Raw genomic sequence first — 25084 nt, 5'->3', positions numbered from 1 at the left:
ATTACAATAATTACATTTAAGGCAGTGATTGTTCCATGTCCAATACTTATAAAACCATGTTTAAAAATGAAACCTTATGTGTGCCATATTTTTACTTGAATGTACACAAAATAGGTACATTTATAAAAATATATATAAAGTATATTTTCAGGTTAGAAGGCAAATATGTTTATGTTCTATCAGCTCAGCCTTTTAAATCACATGTTTCTCTCACATATATCCTTTAAATGTGTTCTAAATATATGACTTACTTTATTCTTTAGTATCAAAGTGTTCAGTAATTCTGGTAGTGGGACATGGAGCTGTTAATTTATACATAGTTAAATTTCAAATGTCTAAAAAAAGATATTATTAAATCATAATATCTGAACAGAATCAAAACTACTCACCAACATCCTGCTATAGAATTAAGACTGCAAAGTGTATCCTGAGAATAGTGGTGGCATGTATTTGAAATATTCATTATAAGAGACATGGAATTCAAATGAACATAATGTGCATATTTGAACAGCATTTTCATTATGAACTAAGAACAGCACTGCACTCTGTTGGATGTCCCGATATTGTTTTACTTTAATGTTGTCTCATTCCCTTAGCAAATTGACATATATTGATGTTATCATTTTGATCCTTGCACATTGCATTTGATAGCAGTTTCTGTGTTTTTTTATTCATGTTGCACATGAATTAAGAAGAAGAAAAACATCAGTAAGTAATTATTAGCAAAATGAAGGAGGGCAACCTCAGCCGAACATTTTGAAAGGGGAAACCTTTGGACAAAATTAGCTCCAGATAGCAGGTTTAGCGCATTTATCTTATGTTCTACATGGTTGTAAAGCAACAATAATTTTCCAATTTCCAGAAAAATTGTAATCAGAGAATGAAAAGATGCAACAACTTTCTGGCTAATTAGAAAGACACATACACACACACCAGCTGCATGAATATACATAATACCAACTTGTGACCCAATTTATTCCTGTCACAGTGAAATGGGGAAGGCTACATGCAAAAGTAAATGCATACACAATTTGGCAGGGCAAAAACTAAGCAATGTAACACATGTAGCCCTTGAGATATATATTTCGGATTTTCTAATCAATTTTGGTTATTTTTTCATGAGACAGGTGTTCGTACAAAGCTGATATTTCATAAACTGAATGGACAATATTGTGAAAGGAAGAAATGATTATTTTAACTCAGTTTTCAATTAATCAAAAACTAGATATTCCTTGTAGTCCTTTTAAATAAAATGAGATTTATTTAGAGCTTTGGGTATAAATTTCTATTTCTATGAAATTTTGTTAATGTTTTTTTTCATATTCTCATCATACAAATACTTCTATCAAAATTTAGGAAAGGAGTCCTACAATATAAATTAAACCTGTTAATAGTAAGTGTGTTTCATTCACTTTAAGAAAATTAACACAAGCATTACCACATTTCTGCCCTTGTGGGTTAAAAGTGTCAGTAGTCCTCATTCCAATCCTTTACTTTATATCTGCTGCAAATACTGTATACGCAAGATTATTCTCAGCCAGAAATACAGACATGTTACTAGCAAGTCATGACTGCTGAGACAGATTAATCTTCCCTTCTGCTTCTTAAATTAGTGAGATGACATCTAGTCAGGCTTGACTCCTTGTGACTTCATAACAAATGTTCACCATCTCAACCTCAACCTCATCTGTATTCTTCCAAGGATTTTCCCATGAGTTATGTGATAACATCCACATATGTCAGATAATGTATTAAGGGAAATAGAAGTCTTCCGCTTCTATTCCCCTCAAATGTGTGAAGTATTGTCATTTTCCTATACTCACACCAAATGTCCACATACATGCTTTTTAAATTTCTAATTGTCAGCCCAAGGGAGTTTTTATTTGTTCTTGTATCCTGTGATATTCTTAGCAACTATATTTGTGGTTATCTTATTTCTCGCTCTCTATTTCAAGGGTTATACTTCATAGCTAATTACTCTTGAAAAGGTTATTGCTTTAGCTATTCAGATCTTTGTGGTCAAAGAAATATGCTTATCCTTTAGGATCTTATCTCTTCCTGCCTTAGATTATTTTTCTCCTTATTTCTCCAGCACATTGTTAATCTTTATAATTTAGCTAAAGAAAATGAAACCAGCTACCATTCTTACTTCCCTGTCAACTGTAAATTCACTAAGTATGTTGGTTGACATTAACTTTGTCTTCTTAATATTTAATATTAACCCAGATTTTTCACTTTCTATTTTTATTCTCATAAAGAGTAAAAATCTTCTATTCTTCTATTAAGGCTAATAGGTAGGGCAGAACACCTGAGTTTTCTCCTGGGAAAATAGTGAACAATAAAGGAATCTAGAGAAACAGTCTGATTCAGAATAAGATAGAAACAAGGATAAATATTATTGGTATATCTGTTTATCTTGCATAGCAAATACTCTGTCTGAATGGCAGGATTAGAAAAAAATGATAACTAGAAAAAAATGAAGTTGAAACATTTATAAAGTGTGTGCGTGTGTGTGTGTGTATGTGTATGTATGTATGTATGTGTATGTATGTATATATACATATACATATACATATACATATACATATACATATACATATACATATACATATACATATACATATACATATACATATACATATACATATACATATACATATACATATACATATACATATACATATACATATACATATACATATACATATACATATACATATACATATACATATACATATATACATATATACATATATACATATATACATATATACATATATACATATATACATATATACATATATATATATATATATATATATATATATATATATATATATATACACACACATACACATACATACTAGAAGAATAAGTGCACGCATTGAAGAACACAAGAACGTAATTAGAAAAGAGGAACCAACTTCTTCCCTGGTCCAACACCTTAAAGCCGCAGGACATAAAATTGACTTTAAAAATACCAGAACTATTGCCAAGGCTGAACATTTTAACAACAGAATAATCAGAGAAGCCATCGAGATAGAAAAACGCCCACACAGCATGAACAGGTGGGACGATACCTCCCGCCTGCCAGCCGTTTGGAAGCCCGCCCTTATTGACAAATGAGTCCCTAACATGAGGAATGACACCAGACCCACATTCACAAAAACCCACACTGATAATGAGGCACGACCAAGGACCAGAAGCCAGACCGCAACTGCAATATTAGCCACTTTAAACCCCTCCTATCCTTACATGAAACACAAACCCCCAACCAATCAGAACACACCTCCACCCAATCAGAACACAGCCAAGCTCCCACCCAATCAGTTCAAACCCCCACTGGCAGTTAAAAGGAAGAAACAGCCGAGATCTCACATTGCTCCTGGAAGCACCAAGCCGAGCAAACAAGCCTGAAGATGACGAATGAGACTTCGTCGAAACGTCGCCAAGACACTTCCAATTTTACGCAGGAGAAAACCCGAATAACCAAAGACAGACAGACAGACAGACAGACAGACAGACAGACAGACACACACACACACACACACACACACACACACACACACACACACACGTGGAAAGCAGGCCACACCTACAGAAGAGGTTCCAAAATTTTTTGAAACCCACCACTGCAGTACACACACACACACACCTACATACACACACCTTTGTTAGTTGAAAATAAAGATTTAGAAAAGTTTCACCAGAAGAAAGACTTACTTTTGTTCCTTGCCTGGTCTCTCAAGTTAGCCAATTACCTAAGGCCAAGTTAGGAAAGAAAATCTGTTGTGTATATTCCTCCTAAATTTCCCCTCCAAACTTGAATTAATCCACTTCTTCACTGAGCTTTATCCCTAGACAATGGCAGTCTTATTTTCCTCCAGATTCTGCAACAAACTCTGCTTGTTCAGCAGGAAGTAGTCACTTCTTGCAAAGAGCAACAATATCTTTCATCCAAGTTCTAATCAGGTTTGATGCTGTTTAGCTTTAGAGATCAGCCTAGGTCAGGGCTGTCAAACTCCCAGCCCATGGGCCGGATGTGTCATGTGCTGACCACGCCCACACCCACATCTGGTTTAGGGCAAAGGGAGAAAAAGTCCCAATATGTCACGTGACACCACTGTGGTGACCCGAGTTTGACATCCCTGCCTAGGTGATAAGCATTCCTTTGTCAACTGTTATCCCAACTTCCTTCAATCTATTTCCATGCTTTCTAATTTATAAAGCCTGATACTTTCAATTGTACAAGCTATCTAACTCTTGTTAATGCTGGAGCATTACCAATACTTCATCTACCTATTTATTTGCATGTAAGAATGCCTGCATTTTCTTGGAATATATAACAGTCAGTATGACTTACAAAAATTATGAATATGCAACACTTTTGAGAACATGTATTAGTAGAACATGAAACAAGTTACAGAAAATTTGTCCAAAGAAGACAGGAAAGTTACCAAAATCAGACAATTGCACAAATATTTTTATTCTATTAAATAACTTAAACCAAATAAAAGTAAAAGTACAACATTATATTTTCTAAATGCACTTGCCATTATTTCAAATTACTATATATCTCAATATATATATTGGGCTTTAAACCCAAAACCCAGCCTGAAGATGGCGAGTCAGACCTTGCCGAAACATTGCCAAGACAATCTCAATCTTACATGGGAAAAGACCCAAATACAACACCAGCATACCTACACCCATGAAAATCTACGAAAACATATATATATATATATATATATATATATATATATATATATATATATATATATATATATATATATATATATATATATATATATATATATATATATATATATATATATATATATATATATATATATATATATATATATATAAATAAATAAAATATTTTGGCATGTGACTGAACATATACTTTTTCATCACCCTTAATATCTTGTTTCCTTTGTTTATAACTAGCCATTACTTTTTGTGAAAAGCTGTACCAATGTATGAAATGTGTATGATACAAATGCAATTGGTTGTAGTAATATTTTGTTTTATTTCTTTTCCTAAGCTAATAATTTTAGCAGATGTGTTCCTTTATTTTGAACATAATCATCTGAAGTTCTGAAATGGAGAGAAGGAAGGAAGGAAGGAAGGAAGGAAGGAAGGAAGGAAGGAAGGAAGGAAAGAAGGAAGGAAGGAAGGAAAGAAAAGGGAAGGAAGGAAGTTTCATGTATTTCTTAAAATTGCATTTGAAATAAAAATGGCATTTGGAATAAAGCAGGGAAGGGAAGAATTTGGAGTTTGAATTTTTGGTCTTTTGATAGAAGTGCTAACAATAATAATTTCATCAGGGCTTTTCTTTTGTCCTTCTATGTCATATAAAATGTGTTTTGGTATTTAATTTCAATGAGACATTTAAATAAAAGCATGGTTCATTTACAGCCACTATCCAACATTCATTTATATTTTATATATCTCTTTTTCCAAGAAATCTGACAGATTGAAAAAGGCTCTCTGTTTTATTTAAACTCATAAATAAATTGGTAAGTATACTTTAAAATATGTTTTATCTAAATGAAAAATCACAGCACCTTAAAGGGTTGTGCTTGCTTCAACACGATTTAGATCTTGCACAAGCACAGTAGCTCTGTACTACTTATTACAGCATATATTTCAGTCACACGAAAAACTTTGTTTTAATTTATTAAACCAGCAACATCTTTTTTCAGGCCACACAGAACCCTGAGAAAATTCTGTGTACCTTAATGAGAATTATTGTGCTCACACAAGGTTCAAACACTTCTTCCAAATGATTTTTGAAGCAGGACAACCTTAAAGGACAATCATTAATTAAGCATAGGCAAGTATATGCATACTAAATTAATTAATTTACGAAACAGATTACCTAAGCATTCTGTCATATAAATGTTAGAATAATAAAAAGATGAAGGAAACTTGTTTTTATGTGTTTCTTCTTCCTTTATATCTTGTGGTGCTCCTCCATTTTGATAAATTTATATTAGACATAAATGTGTGCTTTATTTGGCAAAGCATTTCAAGTGCATTGTACAAAGAAAAGGGGATGAAAGGAGGAGAAAAACCTCTGACCTGACAGTACCAAAAAAAACAAATAAAAAGAGACACTAAGATGGAAACAAAATAGTGTCATGGATTTACATATGGGGTTTTTGATGAAAACTAGGGCTGGGTTTTAAATCAAAACTCACCATCTCAAAACCACTCCTTTTCATCCGCCTGCAGGACTTGAGGTAAGTACGTATGCGCTTTCTGGCACGCTCTTGATATTCAGGGAATTGTCGCCTGCATGAGTCAATGATAGCCTGGATCTTTTCTTTGGGCTGCTTAGAAATTGGGACCATTCGGTCCAAGTTTTCATCTACAAACAGCCTGACAAACATCTGTTGATAAGAGGGAGACAGAGGAGAAGGATTTGGAGGGGTACTTGGTTTCTAAGCTTCCTGTCTGAGTTACAGATAGGAAGACTGTTTTTTAATTTATTTATTTTTAAAAACACAATGAAGAGCTTTGTGATGGAAAGCCAGAAATGTTAAGCAACCAAGGATTTTATTTAAGGGCTGACAAAAGACAAGAAAAGATTAGATTATAGTGTATAGAAATCATGAGGAAAATAAAACATAGATTGTAAAAATAAGCACCATTTCATGTCTCTTATTAACAATGTGCTAGAATTGCTTTATTGGTCTGTAGAACCAATATCTCTTATTCTTCCCCTGTTGTGAACATTTTATGGTGTGTGTATTGTCATGCAAAATTATATAAAATTTGAAAAATAATAGAAAATAGCTGACCAGTGGAATCAACAACCTAGAAGCTCCCTTCCTACTGCCTTCATTTGCTGGACATACACACACATACATACACATGCACAATACAAAGCTGAAATTTCTCCTTTAGATGATGATTAAATAGCTAAATTAGATGAACTTGGTATCTCATTGAAAATCCTATCTAAGTACAATCCTATACATGTCTGTTCAGAAGTAAGTTCCATTCAGTGCAGTCAGGCTTACTCCCAGGCAAGTGGGTATAGGATTGCAGCCTTTATGTATAGTCAGTAAAAAAGGGAGACATTCCCTTGCATTTTTTTAAAAAAAATACATCTGTTTAATTCTCACATTAACCCATATACATATGACCCAAATCATAGATAAAAAACTAAATAAAATGCCAAAGGCCATAAGAAGAATCATATAACTCACATTAAAAGCTTTCAGGCGCTCAGCTTCAACCCCATCAGATTCATTGACTTTTTCAGTATCTTCATGATCATCATGCTCATCATCATCTTCTTCTCCCCGGTTCAGGGAGAGATCTTCAGCACCTCTGTCCATGTTTTCATTTTTGCCAGAATCATAGCTTGAATAACTATGGGCAGGTGACTAGAATGAAAGAAATTTCATTTTAAGAAACCTGCTTGAGGAAAGCATCTGCCTTGCTTTGGAAGGGAAGGAGAAGAAAGAAGAACAATAGATATTATATATATATACTTTTCTTTATGCTGCAGGATCCAGTCTGGGTTGGTCACTGGGTTTAGAGTTCCAATAGATTTAGTCATCCAAGCTTTTGGACTCGTACTGGAGCCCATCTTCAGAGAACCTCTCTCTGCCAGAATGTGCACTATTTTTCTTAATCATCAATAAATACACACACAATTTAACATGCATATAGCACACATTTATAAATGCATAAATTACTCATTGCATTAATTTTATAAGACATGAACAAGCCAAGTGACTTTACTGGACATAAAGCTAAATTGAATGTGTAAGAATTAACACATGCTCTTGTTCTACCATTGTATCAAATCCAAACTGAGGCAAATTACTATCTTTAATAATTGAGAAAGCTTCTAGAGATTTTTTACTACAAATAACTAATCTTGCCTCAAAAATATGTTCAAATAATATATATCTGTTCTGTGCATAACTTACACAGTTTATATGTACTGCAGTTTAGATATAGATATTTAAGAATTGTACTGTATTATAAGAAACAACTTTCCATTTTCAGCTTTCCCCTTGTTTCCCCCTTTTTTCCCATATATATTATGTAAATTGCCTCTCTTATCCAGAGAATTTCACTAGATAACCATAGACTTGGGTGGCTGCCATATTACATAAAAGAAAGGGAGAGAAATAAAATGCTTTGAAAAAATTCATATATTCCTAAAGCCAAAATAGGCTTAAAATACTCCTTTCACTTCTGCTTTGCTTACATAAAACAAAAATATGGGAAGTTTAGGGGGAAAAGAACATTGAATGTCTGAAGTGTTGGCAGATTGCTGACTGTCTCCCCCTCCCCCAGTTACAGCATCTTGGAACATGATGAGATCATGGAGATAGTAGGAAAAGTCATCCACAGTATATAATGCTTTTATCAAAAGTCAAAAACATCATTGTGCTGGCTTCCTGTGGGAGGAGCCTGTCGCCGAAGGAGCTCAACGGAGCCCCTCTCAGAGTGCTGGTCTGTATATCTAATTAAGATCAATAGATATCACCCCTTTCTGGCAGAAAGGGGCAGGCAGAAGCTCAGGTGCTAGGATTTATTCGTAGTTCACAGCCCCCTTTCTTTTTTTTTGGGCTGCGAACGGAGAAGAGATCCAGCGTAACTGAGCTCTTATCTCCAGCCAGTTCCTCGCAGCTGCCTTTTTGCAGCCCTAGACAGGCGACCCCCCCACTCAGGACAATGATAAATTGTTTAAAGCAACTTAAGGCTAACGAGCGGGTCTCACTCCTGTGATGTTTTTTTTTTATAACTATCTAAATACCAGCCTAGTTTTTCCTTTGAAACTTCTTTGTGCAATTGGGATACAAAATGGCGTTTTTACTGTGTTGGTGATTGATGACGTAATTAACCGGCTTTATCTCCCCGGAGACTGCTACTCATTAACAAGCAAAATCTACAAATAATTTATTGAGAACTGACCAGGTGAAGACACTGTTTATCTGTTTATTCTCAGCTTTTATCTATAATGCCTCCCAGATCTAAGCAGGCAAAAAAATCCCCCCCGCATGTGCTTAAAGAACTTGTTAGTAAATCGCTGCCTTTGTCTCCTACACCACCTACTGGAGATTCCTTGACACAGGAGCTTTTCTTTCAAATAATTAATGACTTTAAACAAGAAATTAAAGAATTTGTGCTGGATTTATGCGACAAAATACAGACTAAAATTGCCCAAATAAAGGCGGATATGTTTGAAGTTACGTCTACTTTGACAGATTATATCGAAGAAATGGAGACTAAACTGGAAACTTTGGAGGAGGCTAATTTTAATTTGACTTCTAATATCCAAGCATTACAACAAGAGATTAGAAATACTCAAACACAATTTACAATGATAAATTATAACAGAAAGGCGTCTGCAATAAGAGTCAGAGGACTGCCCGAAAAGAAAGGAGAGAACTTGAAACAGACGTTTGTAGAAGCTTTCAGCCAAGCGGTGGGAGGTCCGGGACTCAATTTTGATTGGAATATTCGAAAAATCTATCGCCAGAATTCGCGTGTAGCAGAGCAACGACAGCTTCCAAGAGACATAATTATATACTTTTTCACAAGAGAATCCAGAAATGCGATCACTCAAAAGTTTTACAATAACAGGCTCCGAATCGATGGCCATGATTTGTTTGTCTTTAAAGAGATCCCGCTCCAGATGTTGCAAGCAAGGAGAGGCTATACTTTCTTAACCCAAGAACTTAGAAGTCGTCAAATACAGTATAAATGGGAAGCTCCAGTTGGAATCACAGTTACATTTGAAAATCAAAGATTTCGTATTAATTCTGTTTCGGAAGCTCGGGACTTTTATTATAAAACTCTGAAGGCGGGGCTTCTTGACTCACTCGGAAATGCGGAAGGACAAGGTGAAGGAAAGACAAGCAGCAAGTCACTTGGTTACAAGAAGGAGGGAGTTGTTCCCCCCCTACTGGAGAGGCAGAAGAGCGGAAACTGAGGATTTAGTCATATTTTCAAAGCAGCGGGACACGTGGTTATAAAGGAGAGGGTAGCCTTCTCTTTCCGAAAGGGCAGAAAAGTAAAGAATATAGATCCAGCGATGTCTTTAAAATACTTTTTAAGCTTTTGGACTGATTAAAACTTTAGGATTTCTGTTTGGTATGAAATAGTAAAGCTGTGTACTGATGAGGAATGGAAAGAAGCATTGCTTATTCTAGACAGATATTATACGGGACTTTTACAAGACTTATTTGAATCTCAATCCAAACTGCGCATGAAGTGTTTTCTGTGAGGAAAGCGGGGACTAAGATTTATTTGAATTGCGGTTTGGGATGAATGGAGTTGGGAGGAGTGGGGCAGAAAGGAAGGTGGAGCGGGATATTGATGAAGGGATCTTGGGATTGAACGAACTGGTATGGATTTTGGGCACACATTTTACGGATTTACATGCTTGAAGTATAACATAAAAAGCTCAGGAGTTTAAAGTGAAGAGCGAGATCCTAATCTTATGCAATTTGGGCTTGGGAGGAATAGAGACGTGAAACGAAGGGTAGGAAGATGAGTAGCGAAAGTATGATTAGACTGCTCTGTATTTGAAGATAAATTGATTTTTGTATAAACTAATATTTGAATATAAGGTTAAGAAAGGCTATCTGGAGAGTCTACAGGAAGATGGGGGTAAATATCAAAGAAGTAAGGGACGAGGACAAAATATAAATGGAATGATTCACACTGTTTAAATTTTAAGAATGATGGGAGGCTGAGCATAATGCAAAAGATTTTTTTATTTTTTTTATTTACTTTTTCGTTTTTTTCTTTTTCTTTTTCGGAGTGTTCTTTTTATTTTATTTTCATTATTATTGTTAATAAGATATTTTGAAGGTGAATGGTACTGAACTGTGCCGGGTGTGGGACCTGGGAAGTCGGAGGGGGTTAGGGAGGCGGGTTCATTGGGGGTGGGTGGGTGGGTGGAGATATAGTTTCAATATATAGAATAAGAAGAATACACTTGTATACTGTTGATCCTTATCTTTTCTTTTTATTTTTCTCTTTTTTTTCCTTTTATTTTTTTCTTTTCTTTTTTCTTTTTAGCGTAACTGAATAGATTAAGGAATAGAGAAATGCACCATAGTGAGAAGTAGAGGAAAGGAAGAGGGAGAAGTAAGGAGGGAGGAAGAGGGGAATGTAAGGAGGATGAGAGGGGAAGGAGGGTGAGGAAGGCGAGAAAGGAAGGCAGGAGGGGAAAGGGAAGTAGGAGGGGTGATCGTTGGAGGGAGAAAGGAAAGTTGGAGGGGGAGAAGAAGGGGTGTATGAAAGTGATAGGTTGGGTTTATGAGTTGTGTTTAGGTTGGGGTTTTTCTTTTCTTATTATTATTATTGTAAATATCCAGTATATAAGTGAATGTACAAAATTGAAAATGAAAATGAATAAAACATTTAAACTGTTAAAAAAAAAAACATCATTGTGCTATAAGCTGAGCCTATTTGGTACTTGTATGTGATATCACAATTCACGTAGAAAGGAATGGAACTTGCATCATAGCAGCATGATACTGCTTTACTCGTTTGCCTCCACTTGGCCTCCCTGCAGTAGACATGGCTGGGCCTAATTGACTGGCCAGAAACTGCTCTCCAGTAGAGATCAAACATAAAGGATCATCAGAGCTTGAGGGGTGCAATGGAAGGGACCTGAATAAATTGTTTCTTCAGTTAAAAAAAACAAGAAATAAAAAGTACCCTTGATTTAGGTCATGCCCGACCCAGAATGACTGGTTTGTCCTGAGAGACATTAGGATTATTTTTTTGGTTCTGTAGTAGGAATTAGTTTTGGAGACTTGAGATATGTTCATATGTAGAGAGTTCTATAGAAATGTTGGCAGTAGCTTAAGAGAAGAAATAAAAAGAGCTGTGACTACACTATAATGACTGGGTCTTCACTACTTTCTCTATTAAAAGTTAGAGAGAAAACATGCACATATTCCTGAAAGTGCTGTTCCACTTTCTTGCATAAGCTAGTTCGGTTTAGCAATAAAGATACTGGCCTAGGAACCAAGAAGTTGTGAGTTCATGCTTTAAAGCACGAAAGCCAGGTGTGTCTGTGTGTGTGTGTGTGTGTGTGTGTGTGTGTGTGTGTGTGTATGGCAGGAAGGAACATTAGGGATATTAAAGAACTACCCAACTCTCTTCTAGAATTACATCTAATGTTCTGGAAGTACTCCATCCCACAGCACTTTCATAGGAATTTGTCACTTCTGCAGTTTTATTACTTGCAAAATCTGCAGGACCCCCCTCCCCCTTACAAAATATTGGTTTCTTGTCCATTTGTTTATTTAGAGAGACTTTTGGTTGCAATTGCATTATTGTGGTAGGTTGCACAGTCAGCCAGATACAGCGAAGCGGTAGAAATGATGTGCCAGTGCCTGGAGGCTGTTAGGGTCTGGATGGGAACGAACAAGCTTGCACTCAATCCCGACAAGACCGAGTGGCTATTGATGCTCCCTCCCAAGGATGGTCCAGCTATTCCATCTCTTAGCCTGGGGGGGGGGTGAAATTATACGCCCCTCAGAGAGGGTTCGCAATTTGGGGGTCCTCCTGGATCTGCAGCTGACACTAGAACATCACTTGTCGGCTGTGACCAGGGGGGCCTTTGCCCAGGTTCGCCTGGTGCACCAATTGCGACCCTATCTGGACCAAGAGGCCCTTTGGATGGTCACTCACGCCCTCTTCACCTCAAGACTGGATTACTGTAACACGCTCTACATGGGGCTGCCCCGAAGAATGTTCGAAGACTTCAGTTAGTCCAGAATGCAGCCGCGCGAGCGATTGTGGGTGTACCTAGATACACCCACATTACACCTATCCTCCGTGAGATGCACTGGCTTCCCATTGGTCTCCGGACACATTTCAAGGTGCTAGTCATTACTTTTAAAGCCCTGGCTACCTGAGAGACCGCGTCTCTTTGAGAGTGGGCAGCATACAAATTAAATAAATAAATAAATAAATAAATTTAAACTTGATTTGGCATTTTTATTCACTTATTGTGTCTTTCCCAAGGGCCTGGATTAGGCATATGTTGTTATTTGATGGTGTTAAAGGGATTGTGGTAGGATATAAACTGTTCCAAGTAAAGTCGCCTTTTGCAGTTATCTGGTGGTGATTTTGTCAATGCCAATGGTGTTTAAGTGGTGCTGCAGTTGTTTTGGGATTGTACCCAGGGCACCTATTGCAATTGGTACCATCCTCACTTTCTTTTGCCATACTTATTATCATTATTGTTAATAATAATATCATTTTTCTTTTATACTTGTTTATTATTAAAACCATCTTTCATACTGTTGGGTTTCAGAATAATGTACAATTTAAAATTTTAACACAATGGAACTATTACCGTATTTTTCAGATTATAAAACACACTTTTTTTCCTCAAAAAGGAGGCTGAAAATCTGGGTGTATCTTATACATTGAATACAGCATTTTTTTGCCTCCAGAAGCCCCGCCCCTTCACCAAAATGGCTGTGCATAGCCTTATGGAGGCTTTCAGAGAGCTCCTGGGGGCTGGGGAGGGCAGAAATGAGCAACAAAATGGGCCATTTCCCCCCCCCAGCCCCCAGCAGCACTCTATAAGCCTCCATAAGGCAATGCATGCAATTATTTTTGATGAAAAATGGGCTGTTTTTTGCTTGTTTTTTTGGGGGGGGTCCAGCCCTCCAGGAGCACTCTGCAAGCCCTCCCTAAGGCTATTCATGCCTTTTATTTGAAAAAAGCGGGCCTGTTTTCATGGAAAATGGGCCGTTTGGGGGAGGTTTGCAGAGTGCAAAAAAAAATTTTTTCCTTTTGGAAAGCTCTTTACTTAGAGTGGTTGATGATAATTACATTGATCAAGTGCTGTGCCAGCAGAAACAAGTCCTAGGTGCTGCAGGTTCTCCAGCACATGGATAAATACACCTGGAAACATCTACCTACCTACCTGTTCTGTCCCCCCTTCTTCGCTCGTTAACAGATGACAGGCAAACTTAAAAGGAAAGAACTTTATCAGTCCTCGGCTCTGACTGGCTGCGAGCCCAAAAATAACATAAATAAAGTCTCTGACCAGAAGATAACAGAATGCAAAACAAAACTCTTACAAAGCAATTCACTTCTCCAAGTGTCTCCTTGAATCAGGGTTACAGAAAGCCAATCACTTCTCCAAGTGTCTCTCACAAACAAACCATGACCGATGAATGATGAACGAATCAATGAACGTTGAACGAACAAATGAACGTTGACTCCTGCAACCAGGGTGTGGCACTATACGTTCTTTTATCACCAGAAGACGCCACTAACGAGCCCCAGCTGCATTGTTAATCTTGCATCTCGAAAAGACTCACATGGTGAGTCTGGATGTGGTCAGAATGACTTGTCCACAAGAGGGCTCGCACCCATTTCCTGTGGTGCCTTTTTCATGAGTCCCAAACCTCTGCAGGAATAGCCCCCTTGAGCCGGAACTCCCTAGGTATCCGGTGGCCACCATGTTTCCTTCCACCCTTCACGGCGTCGACACCCCATCCAGTGTCCTTCACCCTTTGCAAGGTCGGCCCACCAGCCCCCCTACTGTCAGAGGTTGACGGTAGCTCCAACAGCTTCGGCCGAGCCCTAACACCCTGTCTAGAGTCCTTCACCCTCTGCAAGGCCGACCCACCAGCCCCCGTACTGTCGGAGGTTGACGGCAGCTCTACTAGCTCTGGCTGAGCCCTAACACCCTGTCCAGGGTCCTCCACCCACTGCAAGGCCAACCCACCAGCCCCCGTACTGTCGGAGGTTGGCGGTGGCTCTACTAGCTCCAGCCGAGCCACAACACCCTGTCCAGGGTCCTCCACCTCCTCCAAGGCCAACTCATATGACCCCTCGCCGTCGGAGTCTGGTGGCAGCTCCACCGACTCCTGACGAGTCACCAAACACTCCCCTCCTGCAGGGCCCTTCCCCCGGTTCCAACGATCGGGGTGCAGCCCAGACAGGTTGGTGACGGCCTCCACGGAACACGGTCCAAGACACTGGTACCCTGCCGGGAACCTAAAAACAAAGTCCAGTGCTGCGGGGACCGGAGTCGACAAAGGCTGGAATCTTGGTGGAGTTCTCCTTGCAGACCTGGCCTATTGGCACTGGGCACATGACTCCACGCATCTCCGCACGTCATTTTTCAGATGGGGCCACCAAAATTGACGGAAGGCCAAGTGCAACGTCCGAACAAACCCCCAATGTCTTGATGCAGACACGCAATGAACCTGCGAGAGCACCCATCGACGGATGTGCCCTGTGGGAACATAAAGCCAGCCCCGACACTTCACAAGATCCCCTTCCAAAGTCCATAGGGACGCCGGCCCCACTTCCACCTTTCGTCACTCCACCCGGTCATTACCCCGCTGCGCATCCCACATCAGAGACTGCTTGCTCACGGGATGACAAACGGCAGCGCAGGATGCAATGGGTAGAACAGCCCGAGGTGGAAGCGAGTTCGCAGGGTCGGAGTTCTCTACTTTACTCAGCAGGGCATCCGCCCTGGGACTCCACACCCCCCTAACGCACACTACCTTGTGCGAATGGGGTATCACGGCCGCACAAACGTGCTGGTTGTCCAACATGATAGTGCGTTGCTGAGGGACGGCTGCAGTCCATGGAACCCTTCTGTTCTTCTTGGGGCAACTCCCTGCAGGTGTCCAAGATCCCCACAGTAGAAGCACAATCCCTCAGCACGTCGTCTGTCCATCTCTGTCCGTGACACTCGAGGTCTGACAGCACCCAACTCCATGCCCTCCTCCCAATCCACTGCAGTCCCTTGCTGAACCGGCATGCTGGTGGTCTCCTGGAATACACGGCGAGGCCTTCGCCTCTGCAGCCGGGCTTCTATCGGAGGCACAGGTGGACCAACGCGTCGAACGTTGGTGGCCTGTCCACCCTCACCAGTTCATCCTGCAAGGCCTCAGACAATCCATCCTGGAACGTGTCCATTAAAGCTGGTTCATTCCACGTGGAATCCTGGCTACGCAGCCTGAATTCACTAACATAGTCCTGCAATGAACCACTCCCCTGCTGCAATGACTTCAGACTTCTAGCTGATGTTTCCCCCTTGATAGGATCTTCAAACATCCGTTTGAAGTACTGACAAAAGCCCTGGAAGTCATCCAACAAAGGGCTAGGCTGAGTTAACAAGGGGGTAGCCCAACGGGCAGCTGTGCCTGAGAGCAAACTGATAATGAATCCGACCTTCGTCCGGTCAGTGGGAAAGTCCTCCGCTCTCAAACTCAGGAACAGCTGGCATTGTCCCAGAAATGCGGAAATATGGCCAGACTCCCATCACATTTATCTGGCATGGCTACTGGGCACTTCCTCCTTGGCGGGGGGGGGGGGGACTTGCAGCTCTCTGCAGCTGTTTAATTTGATCCGTCAAAATCACGATTTGTTGAGCCATTTGCCTATTTTCAGCAATTAATTGCTCCATAATTCTTCAAATGGAGGCTTGTCTGGCAGGAGTCAATCTGTTCTGTCCCCCCTTCTTCACTCGTTAACAGACGACAGGCAGACAAACTTAAAAGGAAAGAACTTTATCAGTCCTCGGCTCTGACTGGCTGCAAGCCCAAAAATAACATAAATAAAGTCTCTGACCAGAAGATAACAGAATGTGAAACAAAACTCTTACAAAGCAATTCACTTCTCCAAGTGTCTCCTTGAATCAGGGTTACAGAAAGCCAATCACTTCTCCAAGTGTCTCTCACAAACAAACCACGACCGATGAATGATGAACGAATCAATGAACGTTGAACGAACGAATGAACGTTGCCTCCTGCAACCAGGGCGTGGCACCATCCATTCTTTTATCACCAGAAGACGCCACTAAAGAGCCCCAGCTGCATTGTTAATCTTGCATCCCGAAAAGACTCACAGGAGACTTCTGCTGAGTCACAACACCTACCTACTCTCTCTCTCGCTCTCCCTACCTACTTACTGTATTTCTCTCTCTCTCTCTCTCCCTCTCTCTCTCTCTTTATCCCTCTACCTACCTACCTACCTACTCTCCCTCTCTCCCTACCTACCTACTGTATTTCTCTCTATCCTTCTACCTACCTACCTACCTACCTACTCTCTCTCTCTCCCTACCTACCTACTGTATTTCTCTCTCCCTCTATCTACCTACCTACTTTTTTTTAAATTTGCCTCTTCAAAACCTTGGTGCGTCTCATACTCCAGTGCGTCTTATTCTCCAAAAAATACAGTAAATATCAATAATTAAATAAAAAAAGTTCTAGGAAAAGCCTCAAAACTAAAGTGGATTAAAACATCTGGAAATGTAAGTTGTGGGACTAAACTTTCTTATCCAGTACTAAAAAGATTGTATTATAGGCCCCTGACAACATACTATAATTGAGTTGTCAAAGATGGAAAAAAAACTTCGTATATTTACACATTTAATATTTTCTACTAAAATACTTACTAATTTCTCAAAAGAAAATCTTAAACATATAGAACAAGATCAGTCTACACTAACCTGGCATCTTCAACTATACTGGCTTATAACTTTTATAATTGAAATTGCACGCTCCAAATCACAGGAACTAGAAACATCAACTCTACTATGCTTTTACAAAAGAAATATGACACTGAATTTTAGATGACCCCAAATGATGGAGTTAGCAGAATTATCAGCAGATAAAAATTCTGTGCAGTGCCCAATTTTATCACCATTATGGTTAGGGTTGCTGAAACCAACAATTGGACATTGTTGGTGCATGTGACTTGTATATATTCTCACCAGAATCCAAACCCCAACAAGCATGGGAGAGGAAAGAAAAAGCATAGAATTATATGGGATTATAAACCGCCAAGAAAAATATTTACTTTGCTGTACAACTTTGCTGAAGATTGCAGGTAAATCTGAATTAATTATTTATATCTCCACAGTATAAAATTTGGCAGATAATTTATCCCTAAACTGAGATTATCAGGGAATGAGTCTAATGCAAATTTTCAGAGTTAGAGGCAAACTGAAGACTTCCTGACAAATTGAAAAATAATCATTGGATTATTGAGAATTTCAAAAAGAAGTGTTTTACGCCTTTCTAAGATTGGCTGATTTTGCCAGAGATTCTGGAAATGGCCAATGCCAATGCATAAAAAGGAATTCAATGAATTGTGTAGATTATATACTGTGGAAAGCATTACTAAAGATAAAATTGTCGGACTTATTATGTTTCTGCCAATTTAGCATTTATCTATTAGAAGCCTTTAAGAATATCAGCAAATATATGTTTAGGGATGATGAAGCCCACAAAGACAACTTGTTAATGACCAAACTTCAACAATTAAAACTTGTATATTAAAATTTTAAAACAAATTTCAAGAGAGTCTGTTCTAGAAATAATGTATGAACATGGAAGCATCTTACCTTGCTTCCATTTTCTTTTGCCTCTTGCTCCAACTTAAGATCAGATGCTAGTATGTTCTTGTACTTGCTCTTTCCGTCACTGTTTGGGTCATCTAACCTGTATTCTGAAGTAAGCTGAGCAGAAAAGGGGCTGTCACTCAGGTTCAGAGGCTGTTCATCTAACTCCAGAGTTGTTTTACCATTACTATTGGCTTCTGCAACTTCCCTGCAGTGTGTTCCACCTGAAGTGTTAGAGCTGCGTCCTGCAGTCTCATTGCCATTAAAACTCTCTGCAGCTGAATCATCTACAAAAAAAAACATGAAATTACAGGTGCTTGGTGCCATGCCAGGCATTCAAATAAATACACCATTTTCTACTTCCACAGAATATTCAGTGTTACTTTGTTTTTTCACCTGCACTATAGCCAGAATGTTATGCATGTAGTGTGATGATAGAAAGATAGATAGCGATGTCTGTTTCTTCTTTTTTGTGTGTGTGTGTGTGTGTGTTACTCCTATAATGCTGGTATATCATTATTCCAGTATTTTCGAGAGTACCAAGGATAGCTCGCAACAATCTATGAAATGGACATATTGTGGTAAATTCAACCAACCAATATTATGAACTGATTTGGGCAATGGCACTTGATAAGCTAAATCCAGAATAATGATTGATAGGATGTTCCTAAAATTAATAATTTTGTGTGTGTGAAATAATAACACCTGCCTTCACTGAGTCGCTCTGCAGTGATATTATTAATACCATATATATTATTAATAATTTATTTTATTGCCTAATTAATTTATTATTGCAGGAAAAAATAAACAAAATGTACATATCAGTGAGTTAGGTTAGTTTTCCTTTACTGTTAAAACAATATTAAGCAATTTAAAATTTATATCCTACTACATTGTGCACCGATATAAAATTGCAAAGCAATTTTAAAAAGGTTTATTAATATTGCTTATAATATTTTAAATATGCTTTTATTTGACATTCAGAGACAGTACTTCCCATATAGATTTATATTCTCTGGTTATACATTTTTATACATATGCATAAGTGTTGTGACTCAGCAGTTCTGCTGAGAGCTTTTTCAGGATACAAAATTCAGTGTGGTGATTCAGCAGTTCTGCTGAGAGCTTTTTCGGGATACAAAATTCAGTGTGGTGATTCAGCAGTTCTGCTGAGAGCTTTTTCAGGATACAAAATTCAGTATGCAGCTTGGGCTTGTGGGAGGAGGTTTGGAGATAAAAGGACAGATGCTGCCACGCCCCAGTCGCTGGAGTCAACGTTCCTTCGTGTGTTCCGTGTTTGGTAAAATATTGTTTGATTACTAATCGTGATTTATGCCTGTTTCCCTTGGACAAGTGCTTTGGTGTTTCTTGTAAACTGATCCGTGAAGACTTCGGAAGAAGTGCATATTGCTTGTAAGAGTTTTGTTTTGAATTCTTATCGGAGATTTATGTTTATGTTATTTTCTGGGCTCGAATCCAGTTTGAACTGAAAACTGATAAAGACAGAAGTCCTTTTAAGTTTGTCTGCCTGCGTTTGTTAACGAGCCGTCAAGGGGGGGGGTCAGAACAGATTGACTCCAGCCTAAATAAGCCTTAATCTCAGTCAGTATGGAGCAGCTCATGGGGGACAGTAGATTAATGGCACAACAGATAGCAATGTTGTCAGATCAAATTCAGAAGTTGCAGAGAGCTGCAAGATCCCCCCCCCCCAGCCAAGGAGGAAGTGCCCAATTGCCCTGCCAGATAAATATGAGGGAAGTTTGGCAATGTTTAATGCGTTTCTGGGACAATGCCAGCTGTTTATTAGCTTGAGAGCGGAGGACTTTCCCACTGACCAGACGAAGGCGGGATTCATGATAAGTTTGCTCTCAGGCACGGCTGCCCGTTGGGCCACGCCCTTGTTAGTGCAACAGAGCCCTCTGCTGGATGACTTTCAGGGCTTCTGCCAGCATTTCAAATGGATGTTTGAAGATCCGATAAAAGGGGAAACAGCTGCCAGAAGTTTGAAATCCTTGCAGCAGGGTATTGGGTCATTGCAAGAATATGTGTCTGAATTCAGGCTACGTAGCCAAGAACCTGCTTTAATGGACACGTTCCAAGATGGATTGTCTGAGGCCTTGCAGGATGAACTGGCGAGGGTGGACAGGCCACCGACGTTGGACGCATTGGTCCATCTATGTCTCCGGATAGACGCCCGGCTGCAGAGGCGAAGGCCTCGCTGGGTATTCCAGGAAACCACCAGCATGCCAGTTCAGAAAGAGACTGCAGTGGACTGGGAGGAGCCCATGGAGTTGGGTGCAGTCCGACCTCGGGTGTCACGGACAGAGATGGACAGAAGACGTGCTGAGGGGTTGTGTTTTTACTGCGGGGATCTTGGACACTTGGCAGGGAGTTGCCCCAAGAAGAACAGGAGGGTTGCGAGGACTGCAGCCATCCCTCAGCAACACACGATCAAGTCGGACAATCAGCACGTTGGTGTGGCTGTGATACCCCGTTCGCACAAGGTAGCGTGCATTCGGGGTGTGTGGAGTCCCAGGGCGGATGCCCTGCCGAGTAAAGTAAAGAACTCCAACCCTGCAAACTCACTTCCACCTCGGGCTGTTCTACCCATTGCAACCTGCACTGCCGTTTGTCATCCCGGGAGCATGCAGTCTCTGGTACGGGATGTGCAACGGGGTGACGACTGGGTGGAGCAAAAAAAGGCGGAAGTGAGGCCGGCGTCGCCATGGACTTTGGAAGGGGATCTTTTGAAGTGTCAGGGCTGGCTCTATGTTCCCGCAGGCACATTCGTCGACAGGTGCTCTCGCAGATTCATTGCCCATCTGCATCAAGACATTGGGGGTTTGTTCGGACGTTGCGCCTGGCCTCCTGTCAATTTTGGTGGCCCCATCTGAAAGATGACATATGGAGGTGCATGCAGTCATGTGCCCAGTGTCATTGGGCCAGATCTACAAAGAGAACTCCACCGAGATTCTAGTCTTTGTCGACTATGGTTCCCGCAGCACTGGACTTTGTCTCTGGGTTCCCGGTGGTGTGCCGGGGTCTTGAATCGTGTTCTGGGGGGGCCGTCACCAACCCTTCTGGGCTGAACCCTGAACATCGAAACTGGGGGAAGGGCTCTGTGGGAGGGGATTGCGTGGTGGCTCGGCCAAAGTCGGTAGAGATGCCAAAAACCTCCGACGGAAAGGGGGCTGGTGGGTCAGCCTTGCACAGGGTGGAGGACCCTAAACAGGGAGTTAAGGCTCGGCCAAAGTCGGTAGAGCTTCCATCAAGCTCCGACGGAAAGGGGGTTGGTGGATTGGTCTTGCAGAGGGTGGAGGACCCTAAAAAGGGAGTGAAGGTTCGGCCAAAGTTGGTAGAGCTGCCGTCAACCTCTGATGGTCAGCCTTGTAGAGAGTGGAGGACCCTAGACAGGGAGTGAAAGCTTGGCCACAGTCGGTAGAGCTGCCATCAACCTCCGATGGTAGGAGGGATGGTGAGTCGGGCTTGTGGAGGGTGGATGTCCCTGGATGGGGTGTTGACGCCGGGAAGGGCGGAAGGAAACATGGTGGCCACCAGATACCGAAAGAGTTCCCATTCAAGGGAGTTATGCCTCCAGAGGTTTGGAATTCATGAAAAAGGCAACAAGGGAAATGAGTGCGGGTCATCTTGGGGACACGACATCCCGACCATCGGACCCCAGGGAAAGGGCCCTGCAGTGGGGAATAGTGTTGTGACTCAGCAGTTATGATGAGAGCTTTTTCAGGATACAAAATTCAGTATGCAGCTGGGGCTTGTGGGAGGAGATAAAAGGACAGATGCTGCCACGCCCCAGTCACTGGAGTCAACATTCCTTCGTGTGTTCCGTGTTTGGTAAAATATGATAGCTAAAAAACTAACTTCATTTTCAGTTCACTATCTTTATTCAATTCTACAAGAAGAAATATAAATTGTGTTTTTTGTTACCAGGAAGATCAACATAGAGCTCTGAAGTACAATATTTATTTTATATCTCATACATATTTTGCCACAAAAACAGATTTACACACCATTATGCAAACCTCATCAGGATAATCCACGAGCATATCCCTTTTCAATGTGACTTGCACTAAAAGCTTGCATAAAGCTTAGTACTTTATGCTTGCAATTTTTCCCCATTCTTTTCAAAGCTTGCTATATGGTTTATGATTGAATGCGAAATGGATTGTTTTCTATAGATTGTGAAATAGACTGCTTAAACATAAGTTTGAAAAATTATGGAAAATATGTAATTTCCTTCCAGTTGCTTACATAATGGAAAGATGTGTTTATGTTTTACATACTGTACTGCACTGCATTAGAAAGGCATCACACATGAGCTTGTTATTCTATTTTTTTCTTACAATCTACTTGCCCTCTTATTTTCTTGAGAGTTCTAAATGAAGTACATATATCAACAATAAAATAATGTCTAAACTTGCATGGATTCCTCAATGTTTTTATAAGCTGCAGAACAGTTTTCATTTCTCCAGATTTCCTAACTTCCTTTTCAGCCTCAATGTCATGGCTTTTAATAAACCCGTAAATAAATCTTAAAGGTATATAGTCTTTGATGGTTAGCTTGAGACAATATTTCCCACAGTTTCTGTATTAAATAAAGCTTGACATCTAAACTAGTGAAGATACAGATATACCACACAGAGCTGCCTAATGTCATTTGTGGATATGGGACATTCTTCAACAAGCCTTAGAAAGCTCTGAGCCAATAACCCACTCTGGAGGAGCTGTCACTTACTGTAAATTCTGGTATTTAACTTAAATATCAGAATCGGTGGCAGGTCAATTCTAGCATTGCTGATACAGCATCCCCTTGGCGAAGTCCAACCTTTTTCTTACATTTCACCCTGGGATTAGCTTGACTCCCTTTATGTTTCTCCACTGCACAGCAAGAGCTAATTTTTCCTGTGTGAAGTAAGAGATGTTGTTGCCATGACAACACATTCTAACAGTGGGACTACTGACATTCGTTGAAAAGATTATAGGGAGGCTGTATCAATCTTCAACCAGGACTATGGGTTCTTCGTCTAAAATATAATTATCCTAAATTTACCTCAGCCTGAGATTATCTATTCATTTTGCTAAGGATGATTAATAAATTGGAAATACATTTGACAGATATATTAGAGTATTGTTTACACAGATACTGGCCCCACTCTGAGTGGATTTTATTTTAAATGCAATATAGCTCCTTTTAAAAATATTATACATTCCTCCGTGTTATGTTATATCCTACAAACCACAACTTCTGCAGAGGTGGAGAACAAATTAAAATGGTCCAATTATACATCTGATGGATCTGCATGGTTGTCTCAATGCAATATGCAATTCCCCATGTTGTCTGTTGACAATATTGACAGTGCCCTGCCTGAGCTTTGCTGTTAAAAAAGAGAAGGCCTCTAGGCCATTTGCACTATTATTCTGATGTACTCTTATCATTGCAAATGATAGCTGCAATGATTAATATTTGTGCACTTTTACAACTGATGTCTTAGCTGTAGCTCTCCCTAAATCAACCAGATTTTGAGAAGATTATCTACAATGATGTAGCACAATCTTAGCCATTGAGCGCAATCCTTCTGCAGCCCTCCTTGAAAAGTATCCAAAACTTCAGTGTGGGATCATATGCTTGTACATCTGCATTGATTACATGCTGATTGTATAAACGTTAAGATACTGATAAAGGGGAATATTTGTAGCTTTGGGTTGAAATGAGGGGTCCTTGGTGTTCTCTGAGCTTGCTTGTTTTCTTGCAGTCATTTCATTACCCAAACTAGGTAATATCATCAGTGCTAGTAAGGAATGTTGTTTGCTGTCACTGTCAGATCCTCTCCATTAGATAATTAGGAAAGAAGACCACGAGACCCCATGAGCCAAGGTGGTGCAGTGGTTAAATGCAGCACTGCAGGCTACTGCTAGATCAGCAGTTCAGCGGTTCAAATCTCACCGGCTCAGGGTTGACTCAGCCTTCCATCCTTCCGAGGTGGGTAAAATGAGGACCCAGATTGTTGGGGGCAATATGCTGACTCTCTGTAAACCGCTTAGAGAGGGCTGAAAGCCCTATGAAGCAGTATATAAGTCTACTGCTATTGCTATTGCTATTGAGTAGAAATCAAGTGTACTTTTACTAATTATAAATGATTAAAGGCATAGCGAAGTGAAGTCTGATTATTTAGGCGCGAAAGCGATTAATATATAGAATAGCCCATTCCCCACCCCTTGGCATCACAGTTACAGTCCAATCATAATTCTCCCAAGTGTCAGGTGTGAGATAACTTCAAAAGGCATCACGAAGATGGAATGTCGGCGCCGTTAGTCCTGGCGGGAATCTCCTACGCATGCGTAGTCCGACAGGCAGCTGAACTCCAGAACCTTCCTCCAGCACAATGAGTAACCCCTCCCAAATACCATGCCCTCCCTCCCCGTTTCATGGCAGCCGAAGCAACAGCAAAGCAGAGGCTGAAATCCAGCCGTCCTCCGGAAAAAGGCGTTTAGGCCTGGAAAACGAGAAAACACAAACAAACAGACAAACAACAAAAAACAGAAGAGAAAAAGAGGGGGGGGGGAGAAAAAGTCAAGGCTTGTCAAGATAAGTAGAATAAAACTGTCGAAGCAGTCGGGGAGCACGGACATGGGACTTGTCCACCCACTCGGTATGAGATGGAGGAAAATGCTTCCAAGCCACTA

At 40.2% G+C, this 25084-nt stretch overlaps 1 protein-coding gene across 7 annotated transcripts in view; it reads right to left on the bottom strand.

Moving 5' to 3' along the window:
- Window positions 1-25084, bottom strand: part of NOL4 (nucleolar protein 4) — a 167218-nt gene that overhangs the window by 30164 nt on the left and 111970 nt on the right. For 6 of the 7 annotated variants that reach the window (XM_014074054.2, XM_014074056.2, XM_087707089.1 and 3 more), the window contains 3 exons: window positions 18386-18669; window positions 7221-7400; window positions 6207-6398 (listed from right to left, as the gene is read on the bottom strand). In XM_014074054.2, the coding sequence (XP_013929529.2) occupies window positions 6207-6398; window positions 7221-7400; window positions 18386-18669 (656 nt within the window). The remainder of the gene's footprint in view (window positions 1-6206; window positions 6399-7220; window positions 7401-18385; window positions 18670-25084) is intronic. The other variant, XM_014074057.2, reaches the window with a different exon arrangement.

The sequence above is a fragment of the Thamnophis sirtalis genome, unplaced genomic scaffold (genome assembly GCF_051295495.1).
Source record: "Thamnophis sirtalis isolate CommonGarterSnake01/CBP01778 unplaced genomic scaffold, rThaSir2_p1.2 scaffold_2, whole genome shotgun sequence".
NCBI classification, from domain to species: domain Eukaryota; kingdom Metazoa; phylum Chordata; class Lepidosauria; order Squamata; family Natricidae; genus Thamnophis; species Thamnophis sirtalis.
Note: the sequence above shows the minus strand (reverse complement) of the source record. Positions and strands in the feature narration are given on the sequence as shown.